This window comes from Hippocampus guttulatus, chromosome 4 (assembly GCF_054856545.1).
Source record: "Hippocampus guttulatus isolate MCC_2025c chromosome 4, RoL_Hgut_1.0, whole genome shotgun sequence".
Taxonomy (NCBI): domain Eukaryota; kingdom Metazoa; phylum Chordata; class Actinopteri; order Syngnathiformes; family Syngnathidae; genus Hippocampus; species Hippocampus guttulatus.
The window spans coordinates 21,772,948-21,785,916 of NC_141264.1; the positions used below are offsets into that span (position 1 = coordinate 21,772,948).

General features: G+C 43.2%; 1 protein-coding gene across 1 annotated transcript in view; it reads right to left on the bottom strand.

Moving 5' to 3' along the window:
* Positions 1-209: 209 nt before the first annotated feature.
* insc (INSC spindle orientation adaptor protein) overlaps positions 210-12,969 on the bottom strand; it is a 34,230-nt gene continuing 21,470 nt past the window's right edge. Inside the window, exons 3-13 of the mRNA XM_086109215.1 lie at positions 11,163-11,544; positions 11,030-11,082; positions 10,784-10,907; positions 10,583-10,696; positions 6,846-6,971; positions 4,472-4,643; positions 4,026-4,204; positions 3,865-3,931; positions 3,263-3,418; positions 2,398-2,474; positions 210-1,254 (exon numbers count right to left, since the gene is read on the bottom strand). Coding sequence (XP_085965341.1) covers positions 1,126-1,254; positions 2,398-2,474; positions 3,263-3,418; positions 3,865-3,931; positions 4,026-4,204; positions 4,472-4,643; positions 6,846-6,971; positions 10,583-10,696; positions 10,784-10,907; positions 11,030-11,082; positions 11,163-11,544 — 1,579 coding nt within the window. The 3' untranslated portion in view covers positions 210-1,125. The remainder of the gene's footprint in view (positions 1,255-2,397; positions 2,475-3,262; positions 3,419-3,864; positions 3,932-4,025; positions 4,205-4,471; positions 4,644-6,845; positions 6,972-10,582; positions 10,697-10,783; positions 10,908-11,029; positions 11,083-11,162; positions 11,545-12,969) is intronic.

A 12,969-nucleotide genomic window follows, 5' to 3' on the forward strand; every position in this document is an offset into this window, starting at 1 on the left:
TTTCACTTTTTTTTCCTCAACACTTTTCATGAAAATGGCTAATGTGGGGAAACCGACCTAGAAAATTTCCCCCAAAAAACAAAACAAAAAAACCCTCAGAAGAAAAAAAAAAGATGTCATTAAAGTGGGACAAGGTGTTAGGTGAGAGTACACTGAAGCATCACGCACATTGCAAGAGCGACACGGGTCACCCAAACACTTTTTGTTTTATTCATGTTTGCTGCAGGGTAGAAAACCGGAATATCTTTTCATTTTATCAGACAGATGCTATCATGCAAGATTGAGAGCTGCTTGTTTTTATTACATGTGTTGCGTACAATTGTCCCTTTTAAATAATAATGAGAATAAAAAGACAATTTAACTAATGCCAGTAGCACATATGATCATGACACATGAATGGAAATCCACATGAAGAAGACGAACTCTCCATGTCATGCGAAACACAAGCGATGGCAATAATTCATGCACGCAGTCATCATTAAAAAAAACATTGCTGCCCATAGAAGCGATATCTTGAATTGTAAAGACGTAGTTAGTATGTTGTTATGCAAATACAGTGGTTTGTATGACTGTAACATTACAACTTTATATTGTAAGTTTCATAATGTAAACTCTGAAATACATTAAGTAACATTCTGACTTTTTTTTTTTTTTTATCGGAAAGCACAAACCTCATCCATATAAAATTACAACGATATCATTGGTATACTGTGATTTTAATCTTGTAATAATTTGACATTTTATGTACTGTATATTCACGATTATCTAACCTTCCACCAATTCCGTCCATTTCTGGATTTAACAGACTTAAATAGTTGCAATCGACTGGACACTACTTTCTGTCCATTGAATCCAAGGTCCACTGGTTCTGGGTCCGTTAAATTGAGCTTCCACTGTATAAACAATATAAATAAATAGGATAAGTGACATGGACGCACAGAATTGTGTCCTGATTTGACTTGTCAAGCCAAGCCAGCATCTTATGTCGTATGTTTTCTTTCAACACACACACACGCATAAATGTCTCTACATCCATTCGCATACTTTTGTCTGGTGGTCCAGTCAAGGAATGTTTTCCACTTCTTGAGCGGTCAGCATTGGATGCGTATTATGAGCATGTTAGCGTCACACAAAGCTCTCTTCCATGTTGGAGCACAGGAGGAAGGAGTCGACCAAGCGCGGTTTAATCAATTGCTGATGATCTGCCGCTTCGATGCTGTCCGGGCACACTGAGGCCAGCCTCCTCAAGGCTGCCTGCACACAAAGATCCCAAAATATTTGGTATACGTGTACATTACAAACCTATGGACTTTCCAAAGGTAATATGGCCGCTTCAAACCAAAATTGTCACGTATGCGAGGTGGTGGTGGACCCCAAAAAGCAGGCAGGAGGGAGGAGCAGGGTGTATTTGAAGAATTGTATTAAAACAAAGAAAACTAAATCCCAAACACACAAAGTCCAAAGTATCAAACAAAAAAACCATGACTAAAGCTAAAACATAACAATGAACTAAACATGACAGAAACTAAGAGCAAACAGTAGCAAAAGCAACACACATGACAGTAGCAAGAAGCAACAATGACCCGACACTGAGTGGTCGGGCTGGGAGTCCTTTTAAAGCCTTAATTAGTTATGACCAACAGGTGTGCACTGCCGGGGGAGCCCTACAGTGCCACCTGTTGGTCCCTAAACCGAATCATGACAAAAATGAATTCTCTTTTCAATTTCATCCATTGGGTTTCCTTTAGACAAATTCGTAATATGCCCGCTACAGGTATTTCTTTTTGCCAAATTTCCTTGTCAGAGTTTGTCAAGTATCCAAGCGCTGGAATTTCTGCAAAATGACTCCTTCCAACCAAAATGGGTGCCTTTCTGCTCAATTTCTTCCATGGTTTCTTTGAGAGTTTTTCATTCTTCCTGTACGCTGAATTTCATGTTGGTCGAAATCATTGTTGGAGTTAATAAGCCTGAGTAGTTCATGATTCAGAGTTGCGCTGCCTACAAATGCACAAATGATTTACAAATTTGATACGTTGAATGCTCCCAAAAAATGAAAGAAAGAACAAATCTGTATGTTGGACAGCGCAACTTAACCCTCAGCCAAATGCCACAAAGTGTGAGGTTGAGGGCAAGCCCAATGAACTTACTGACCATCGCAACACCCTCCTCGTGATAATCATAAGTGTATATCCATGACGTGCATATTTTAACAAGTGAACTACTTCCTGGAAAGGAATATTTAAAAAAGAAAAAAATCATTAATACAATATAGGGGAAAACAATTGAATACTATTTTGAATGAAGGTAGTGCACTGAAAAAAGAAATTGGAGCTCACACACGCACACACACACACACACGCACGCACACACGCACACACACACACTCCTATCGCTTACCAGGCAAGCGACCAAGACCGAGTCGCTGTTATTTCTCTCTGTGGGAGATCGGCACAGCTCGATGAGACGAGGAACGGCTGAAGGCAGCAGAGGAAAGTTCACAGACATTGTTAACGTCGTCATAGTTATCACAGGTTCGGGGAGACCGGGGCTTGTTGTCACGTGGCTGAGTTGCCACATAGTATTTATGTTCTCCACCAGAGGGCGCAACTAAAAAGCGTGAGTGTAGTTTTCTTCCTTGATATCGTCAGGGACCATGCCCGTCTGAGAAAGGGAATAATAGCACATTGTGAGCTGAGATGAGGGCCAATTTACCATTTTCCGCGACTCGAGAATAAGAAATATAAACTTTTTATTCATTTTGAATCATGCATCTTCAAGATAAAAATCCTCACAGGATTTCTTAAAGGAGATGTCATCATATATCATACATCAGTCATTGTGCCGTTTTAAAATAACTCTAAACTGCAGCTAGAATTAGCTAATTTGGGAGAAGTAGCTCATTGATTTGGGTGTTAGTTGTCACGTGACATATGGAAAGAATGGGCCAATGAAAATGACCTCCTGGCAAATCGCTTTACGTATGCTTAGAACTGCCATTCGGGTGAACAGTCTTGACTAAGGAGGAAATTTGTCAAGTTTTGTTTCAGTCTTTAAAAATTGAGTTGTTTGTTAAAGGGAAGTAAAACAGGCATTTGAGACTGAGAACCATGGCCTTCATGCCTAAGGACTCCAATCCAGTACACGTTGTATTATATTTTCTGTTAAATTTAGTTCAACGACTATGTTCAATTAAGTTACAAAAAAAAAAAAAAAAAGCAAGAATTTTGTCCCGCTTCAAAAGAAAACAAATCAGCCACGGTACCTTTGAGCTGGATGGCAGCCTGAGCGACATCGCAGTCCCGGCTGAGACGCGCCAGCGTGACAGCGGCTTTCTGCTGCACGCGCTCGCAGGCGGCGCCCTCGGACGGGCTGGAGGAGGACGGCCTCTCGCCCAGCAGCAGCAGCAGCCTCTCCACACCTGACGAGAGATGGGAAAAGAAAAAAAAAAACCAAGGTCAGGCATCACCATCCAGCACGTGCCCTATGTAGCCAAACGTTTAGCGAGTGTTTGGTATTTCAAGCATAACTGTCCAGTTTTATTGACAGGCCTGTCCTCAGTTATGACCATATTTGGCACAATGCTGCCATCTTGAGGAGCGTGTATGCTCAATGGTGAACATCAGTGTCTTTCTGGACAAATGGACTCGTCACCAGATGATCTCAGAGCACATACAGGGAAACGAGCATTCACCCCGATTGTATCATTTTTAGAGTCTTGATTTTGAAATGTGGGAGGAAAAAGCCAGACAACCACAAGCTGAACATTCCAACTAGCCTCACAACCATAAGACAAATGTGCTAACCACTAGTGCAGAACAAATTAAAAATGAATCAAATTATGAGACGGAATCATGAACGAATCACCTTGCTCCTGCAGGACTTCACTCGCACACTGCTCCAAAACAGAGAGGTTGGCTAAGATAGTCACCACCTAATAATGTAAACGTTTGAAGTCAGCAGTCAATTTGGAGGCGATTTTATTTTCATATTATTGCTACAACTCGTTAACAATGGTGACACGGCACCTGGTCTTTGGAGTAGGGGGTGTCCACCCGCTGGCGGTCCTTGCACGCCTGCAGCAGGATGTGGATGGCGTTGAGCTGCAACAGGATCTCGCAGGCCATGCTGTCGAAGAAGGTGATGTTGGCAAGGGCCGCCGACGCCAGAAGGAAGACCTCGCCGCAGGAGGCGCTCTCGCACAAATCTTGACAGACATTGTCAAATCCAGAGTTCACATCAGTCATCCTCAAAGTGTTATGTAATGTACCACATCCTCTAGAGGTCAACATTTTTTAAAATCCTGAACAGTATAGTGCCGCTGGGCTGTATTGAACTTTTGCCCATTTAAATTTGCAATTCATATTCCGTTTTTTTTTTGCGCAGAAATTTGAATTGAAGCACAGGTGTTTGTCAAAGCAAGATTGGTACAGTATTCTGTCCGGCAGCATTGCAAATCAGGTGGATCACTCACTGATGAGCGCGGTGACGATGTCGTGCATGCTCTCCAGGAAGCTGGCCAGGTGTTGCGTGGACGTGTGATGCGGCGACGTGATCTGCGCCACCACCGCCGCTGCCTCAGCCCGCGCCGCCTCCGCGCTGCCGTCGTCCGTCAGGATGTCCGCCAAGCACAGGATGCCGTCCACCTGGTTGGGGCCAAGCATCATCAACACCACTTTTCTGCATATTATGATCAGAACAAGTGCTAAAAATCCTATATTAACAACATATGGATTTTGATGTCAATTTAATAACATTTAAAATGTTAAATGTAATGATATTAATGTAAATATTAGTCTTACATTTTAGTTCAATGTTTTAGATGCAATTCAATATATGTCCACAGAGAGGCAGTGTTGTACATCACATATGCTTTCAGCGTCTTCTTGCACTTGGCATGATTTTTTTTTTCACGTTATTGCCTGACCGCGTAATGAAAAAAGGGGAAATTGATTTTGTTTTTTGACACGTAAAAAGGATGAATAGTTGGTGAGTCAATACTAAATATAATCCACCGTCACTTCGGGGAAACAAAAGTTGGGAGACGAACATGCAGACCGACTCTCATCAATCCACACCTGTCACTCTCATCCGCTGATGAGCATCAACGCGCCCACGTTCACAGGACACTTCCCAGTTTGAGCCTCTGTGGACGTCAGCAGCAGTGACGTGAAACACCCCCGTTAGGATGCCTGCACATCATTACTTTGCTTACTTAACAACAAATAAAGTGCAGTAGAGGGTCAAGTAAATAAGAATTATTATTATTAAAAGATATATTTTATGATCTTTGATTTCATTCACTCTATTAACGCATTTATCCAACTTGTATAACAATGGAGCTGATCAATTTTTATTATTTAACGATATGTATAATTTTTTTTTAAAAATCCTTAATATTACGCCGCTCACAAATGAACAACAGTTTATAATTATTCATCAATAATATATATTAGGCTTTGTATGATCAGGATTTTGGAGCCAATCACCGATCAACAAGTGTAAAAAAAAAAAAAAAAAACGATAACCAATCACAGATGGACCATCTATCCAGTCTATTTTAACAACTTTATTTATGACAGTGGACCCCCGCTATTCGCGGGGGATTGGGACTTGACCGGCTCATCCAAAAAAATAATAGTAGAAAAATATTGGATTTTCTGATGGATAATCTGCTGAGAAAATTTTAGCAGGAGAGAATGTCCCTGGAGTCAACAAAATTGTGTTTACTGTAAAGATTTATTTTTCGGATTGAACAATGATGTCATTGATCAATTGGCAAATTATGATATTAAAACCAATCATTTATTAAAATATCTGCCGACTAATCAGATCTGCATAGTCTAAATAGTATCCCTTGTAAATTATATTTTTAAGTTTCTTAATTTCTGTTCAAATTTTTATCGCTGTCAAATGAAAAAAAATATGTATTGCCAACAATAGAAAAATATTTTTGCTTTGTAAGTTAAAAAGAAATGAGACTTTTCATTGGATAGCTACAGAAGTCTATTATTATTATTGTAGATTAATATAATAGTAATAATAAAAATAACAATAATAATACAGTGAACCCCAATATACTCAAGGTTTGAAGCCCGTGAATTTAGAATTTAAAAAAAAAGTTTTTTACTATTTTGTCTTTTTTGGCAGGGTGGAACCCCCGTTTTTTTAGACACAGATTTTTGCCATTCAGGGTCCAATGTAATCCCAAATCAATGGTGAAAGCTCAGCGACACCAGAGAGTCGACAATCTGTCAATCATCCGGTTTGCTCCCAAATTTTGTTAACCATCATGCTCCATGTTGTGATTACATCAAGTCCCATTAGGGGATGAAAGCAAGCAGTGTATCGGCTGATAAACAGCACCTGCACAGCACCGCCACCCTCCACAGCGACAGTTGTGTTTGTCGAGGCTGAGCGGACGCGGCTGACGGACGCTCCCCCGAGGACCCCACCGCCTCACTCGTCGGGAGCGGACTTTGCTCAGACGTTTCATGCCTGAAAGCTCCCCCCCCCCGCCCCCCCCCCCCTCAGTCTCACATTTTTACAAATATAAGCTGCTCATCACTTACAGCTTTGTGAGATCACCATTTTTAAAGTCGACTTGAAAAAAATAATACTGTAATTGCAATAAGGAAAGGAACGTTTTCAAATACCAGGAGGTATTAACTGTGTTTTACTACCGGGCTCCCCCTGACGACTCTCAAGTCTTGGAAGAAACGCTAACTCAGGGTTGTTGAGTAATCGTGGTTGATTTTAAATCAGAGTCCAATTAAAGTTGAATGATATTAGTACAGCAGTTCCTTGGCATGAAGACTGCAGATCAATATGGATGGGTGCGTGGGTACCTTGTCTAGCTGCTTGATGCCCTCCTCCACGCAGCAGATGGAGGCCACGGTCCTCAGAGCGTGAGCGTAGAGGCCTTTGAAGCGATCCTGCCGGCAGATCTTGAACAGCGACACCACCGCGCCTTCCTGCCAGAGATTCATAGATGCTGGGTTGAACGTTCGGACCGTATAACTTTGTCAGACCACTAAACTATTTCAATTCCACTGTACTTAATTAAAGAGAAGTGGGTTCGTCGACTTTAAATGACTTGACAAATTTGAATAGGAATTAAATCAAGTTAAAAAATATCATTGTAATTGTTGTTCGCGACCACGCTAGTCTGAACACAGCATACGGATTAAGATTGTGTTTGCGGAATATGATTTATGCGGAGAAATCTGACCGTTTTTATCCATTTTAGGGGGGCTGACATTTTACCTTAGACTGCCACTTCAACTGAAAATGACATCACAGTGCCTAAAGGGCACGACTGTCACAGATCACCTGTTTTCTGGGTTTGGTCATGTGACATTGGCAAATTTATGCCGCATTTCAGGAAAGTGGGAAGTCGGATTTTTCCGCTAGGACTGTGCCAGTTGCGATATCAAAGGATTCCAGATGAATGTAAAAAAAAAACAAAGATGGCCGATCGTGATCAAATGGTTTTTGTTTTGTTCCTCAAAACACATTTAGCAAACCTGAATTTGTCATTTGCTTTATTTATAGATAGCAAGTAATAGCACAGCGCATATTTTTGCAAAGAAATATTAGAATTGACTACCCCTTCAAATGAAAACTGATTCCTCACCCAATATCCAAAAGTCGGGCATGTGGATGTCCATACAAAGTGGAAAACAATCCATTCCAAATTACAAGTTGCTTCAAGACAATATAGAATTTCAATCGTAGGAAATCTTCCCCTCGGTCTTAATGGTACCCTTGTACCTCTCCTTAGCATTACACATCACGCACACACAAAAAGCCAACAAATAAGCAAAAAAAAAAAACACTTCCCAAAAGTTCCATGACAGTGCGGACGACCTCAACTTCGTCAAAAGATGAGATGCAACGTGCTGCTTTAGCATCTTGCATCATCCAAAATCGGTAGCATTTTCTCAGATCGAACAAACATTCTAACTTTCCTAGAACCCAGGCTGTCCAATCATCCAAACGGGAAAATGCGCTCAGGGCATGGAGGGCAGGGTGGTTGGCCACTCCACCACGTCAAGAACACGCCACTCTAATGGCCTTATTTGGATAATAGCTGTCCTTCCACCAGGTAATTCCATCTATTTGCACAAAGATGACTACCTGGAACTGTGTTTGCATGGACATGTACCCGATACATTTTTTTTCAGCTTTTCATCATCTTCTGAGTGTTTTCAGCTCATGAAATATGCAATATTTATCCATCGCGATGAATTCCAATGTTTTGTTGTCCCTGATGGGTCATTCCAGGACCTTCTGTTGATTTAGAAGCGCAACGAGCTGCTGGCCCTCCCAAAATAATGCTTCCCTCAACGTTTATGTTTCCGTAGGCCTTCATTATTTATTCAATTAAGATACAATTGGCTGTCTGTCCATTTCAGTATGTTTGCACCATGGGACCAGGTCTGGCTCAGCTAAAAGCAAAACACGTGGCTCTGAAATTTGACCTCACTCCTTTATTTAGGGGCCAGCCTTGAAAGTGTATATAACCAATACAGTATACGTTGCATTTTACAATACTACTGAAATGTATTCTGGATTTTATACGCGCCTGTGCCTAAAAAGCAAAGCATACAGAGTCTCTGTCACTGAAACGCATGGATGCAGTCAGTGAATGAGGCAACCTTAAAATATTCCCAATCTCTTTACTCTTGCTCTTTTCCTATTCTTCGTGGCCATTTGCTTCTTTGTTGACAATTGCGATATGTTTTTGTAAAGAACCATAGTGCACAGTATATTTTATGCGATGCCCCATCCCTCGATACATAGTCGCAATTTTTCCATTGCAGCGTTTTAGTAGATGTGTGATTATTTTCGCGCAATAGTGCGCCTTGGTTTGTAATGGGCTTTACATGCATGTTTTGGAATGTGTGAATATGGCGGTGTAGCCCCGGAGAAACCCCAGGCAAGAACATGAAAACACCACAGAGAAATGCCGTAGCCCAGATCTGAACCCAGGACCTCTCGAGTGTGAGGCAGATATGCCAACCAATCTGAAGGCCACTCACCCTGAATATCAGTTGCGATAGACACCAAAGATTCAGCAACCATGGACTAGTTAAGTGCTAATTAAATGGATGGATGGATTCAAGATGGTCTTGGTAGATTTTTTTTTAGTCCGCACTAATTCCAGATAGGCTGTTAAGAAAAGGCTTGATTCTTGAATCCTGCTGAGAAACACCAAGTAATGCGATGAATTTGTCGTTTGTTTCACCTGCACGGCCGCTTTGCTCTTTCACATGTCATTGAGCAATCGTTTCCACGTACCAACCAGACATCATCACGCACCAGGCTAAAAATGCCTCTCCGTCGTGGCGCATTTGCACGAACAGACCAATGCGGCGTGTAATTCTGTAATTTGCACTTCGTTGTGCACGAAGCATCCGATCAACACTTATTTACACACAGAAACATTTTCTATAGTGGGTTCACCCCTGATAGACATCACCTGAGCGATGTGAGGGCCATTCCCTGAAAAGGCCAAATATTTTTTCCAGTATACAATAATACAGAGTCTTCTGTCTGTCATAAGGCATTTTTGCGCTGTACTCATCAATTTATGTCACACTGTGACTACTTTCTATATATATACTGTGTGTTACCACCGAGAAAATATCAGATCTCCTTCCCAGCATTTAAAAATCTAATCGCATTTAACAGGAGAAAGGGGGGAAAAAAACGAAGATAAGTACGCACTCTGCGGAAAATGATAATGAGGATTGGAGAAGCTTGGAGATTTGCCAGAAATTCCGCACTTAGTTTTGGTGTGTGTGCGTGGGGGGGTGGGGGGGGGGGGTTAATGGCAGCCAATCATTCGTGGCTGCTGGAAGGCAGCCTCCCACTCTCCGCCCTGCAGTAAGGTGGGGCGGATTGATAGGTAGTCGCGACTAATCCACGTGATCAACGTTCTCTACTAATGGGAACTGACAGTATTGATTTTACAATCTGCGTATGTGTGTGTGTCCTGGAAGCGGCCAGCGAACTAATGGCCCAATTGAGACTTACTGTCTGATCTGCTTGCCTGATCTTGCAGTTAAACGGCCGCTTACACTTAAAAGGCAAGGTGCACACGTAGATTGTGAAAGACACCCAACACAACAATAAATTCAATGTCAAGAACAAACTCTCACTTAATCCTCTGCCCACCGGCATTTAAGAGTCTTGTCACTGCAGCCAAATTACAAGTAACTGGATGCCATACCTGGACTGACCTGTGAGAGGCAGCGGTGTGGTATTAAGTCAAGCAGACTGCCGGAAAGACAAAGAAGAAGCAGCTAGGTTTGCTGTAACCTGTTTCTAGTAAGTTCACGACATTTATGTGAAAAAACAAGATTTCACTTCATCTTCTTTGTAGTTTTAGCTGCGGTAGGCTTGGTTGTGTATGCAAGGAACCAGTTGATTTGGAATGATTGATACAAGATGTGCAAGATAGCCTGATTTACTGGTCTCAGATTTCAACTGAACTTCAACTGGTCGGTATAAACCGAGTCAATGTCAGGTTAATACGGCCACTCCGGACTTTAGTTGAAGGGCATCCCCTCCTCAGTACCTTGGCGATGATGCTGCAGAGCTGCGGTCCATCCTGGGTGAGAGACAGCAGGTTGCTGATGGCGCTGCCGATGGTGTGGACATTGTCTGAAGATTCAATCTGCTTGATCAGAACCTGCGAGAGAGATCATAGATCTGACATGAGAACATCAAGCCCAAAAGTAATTTGTCTGTAAAGTACAAAAGGGCATGTGGTACCAACCTGGATCTCATTGGCTAATGCCATGTCAATCATGTTGCTGAATGAATCACTGACATCCGTCAGGATCTCGTGGATGGCGTCTCTCATGGACTTCAGGAAGAACTCGTCCTCGGTGTGAATGCACCTGCAGAGAAAAGTAGCAATAAATCGATACGTGCTAGCCAAAACGTCAATGCACACATTGCATCGTCAGAGTCTACTGGAACGCTAACTGGCTACTACGCTATCGGTGACTTGACGTCGTACCTTTCTGTGATATTCGTCAGCTCCATGCACTTCTCCAGAAGAGATGTCTCAAACTGGAACAAAAGTTGAACGGCACGGATGAGTGACCTGACATCACCGGTTGAGCGTTCAAAAAGCCCAACATCCAGATCACCTTCTGCATCTCTGGCGGCGTGCTGCGTGCTGCGCTGTACTCATGCACCAGGGAGCGCACGTGACAATTTGCTCGCACCGCTGTACTGTGGACCCTCTGCCAGCGTCCCTTCTCCAGCCGCTGGAACATCTTACCCAGCTCGGTGCTGACGACGAGGGCCCGGCGAAGCAGTGTCTGTAGGTTATTGCGGGCCACGTGGTCCCCCACTGCCGCCTCTCCCGTCACCGCCCTGCCGGACACGATCAGCTCGGCCTGCTGGGCATCGTCCTCGACCTCGATGGGTTTGGCCTGGAGCACGCACATGCACTCCACCTCCGTCATGTGACGCAGGTCCTCCATCCAGCGCTGGACCGAGTCCACCTGCAGGCATTGTATGCGACTACTGCTGGAAGGGCAACCACAGGGAGAAACAAGTGGCCTGCATTTAGTCAAACGTAAAAGTCAAACCACTCAAATCTCATTTTCCAAAATGTCACGGCAGACATGCAGGACCGTGAAATAAAGGCTCGCAGGTGTGCCTTACAGGTCTTGGGTTTTGGGTTCAAATCTCTGATTCGGCCTTATGTGTGTCTTTAATGCGGCGCAGTGGACTTGTTTTCTCTTTACAAACTCTCCAAACTTTGAAGTCATCACACAGAGGCTGTTTTCGTGTCTTGGCAGGGCGCTGCTTGACAGAGCTAAAATGAGCCCAGCAGTTAATTTTGTCTTCCTGGCAGCAGGATGCTGCTTGGTACACTAATGCTGAATGCTAAATGATGAATATTAGTTAGTAGGCTTAATTGATTGTTTCCCTTTTTCTAATCGAAAGCCCACCCCAAAGTTTTTCTACACCTTTTTTGCTTCATCCATACTTTTTGCTGTTGTGAAACCTTTCCTGCGTCTGTTTTGGGCCACTTGACTCTCTTACATTTCTTAATCAGTTTGCACCGCCTCTCTCAAATTGACCAATCAGCTCTTGTTTACTCCCAGCGTTCTTGATTGATTTGAGTGTCCACAAAGTATGTTGCATTTGTCCCACTGGAATGGGGAGTACCCATACCTGTTCCTGTCTTACTCGCCTCCCGTTGTTTACTATTTGACAAAAGCTGCTGCTTGCAAGAGTCCACGGAGTAGTGCCGGGTGTCTGAACTGGCCAAAAAGTTGGTCGCGTCAGGCAAACGCATCAATACCTGCCTAATAAATTGAAGCTTAAGAGGGCAATTTTGAGTCCAGGTACCTGGGGAGTCCTCGAAGTGACCGGCTCAATACCGACAACATCTCTTATTTCCCTCCTCGGGCACCATCTGTCGTAGGCCGCACTGAAGGCGGACATAGAGGATTGTGGCGGTGTGTGCTCACCAAACACACGTTTTCCATTGGCAAGCTGTCTGGATGCATGACGTTTGCGCAGCCAGGTATTGGGTTTCAGCTACACAGGGCGAAATCATTAAAAAGGCCGCAGCTCCATTTCTGTCTAATCCACTAACAAACCCAGCAGCAGCTAGCGGGTTATGAAGCCAAATCAATGTCGGCTTTTCTTCGGGTCACGCAAAGGTCTCATTCAGCGCGGAAAGCGGCCAACGCCACCAAACCGCCACGGCAACAAGGTTGGTCTCCGAGCCAATCAGAGCACAGGAAACAGAGGAAACGTTCATACCTTCAGTGGAACCCCAGAGGTTGAAGAATCTGTAAATCAACCAAAATCTTTGGCCAAATAAACGCCTGTAAAAATCACGGTTGTAAGAGCTGAACGAGTCCAAAAATCAGTTGAAGATATGTCAGCGTAGCCATCGAGTAGCTGGCTGTCGGATCAGTCTTTTTCCAGGCT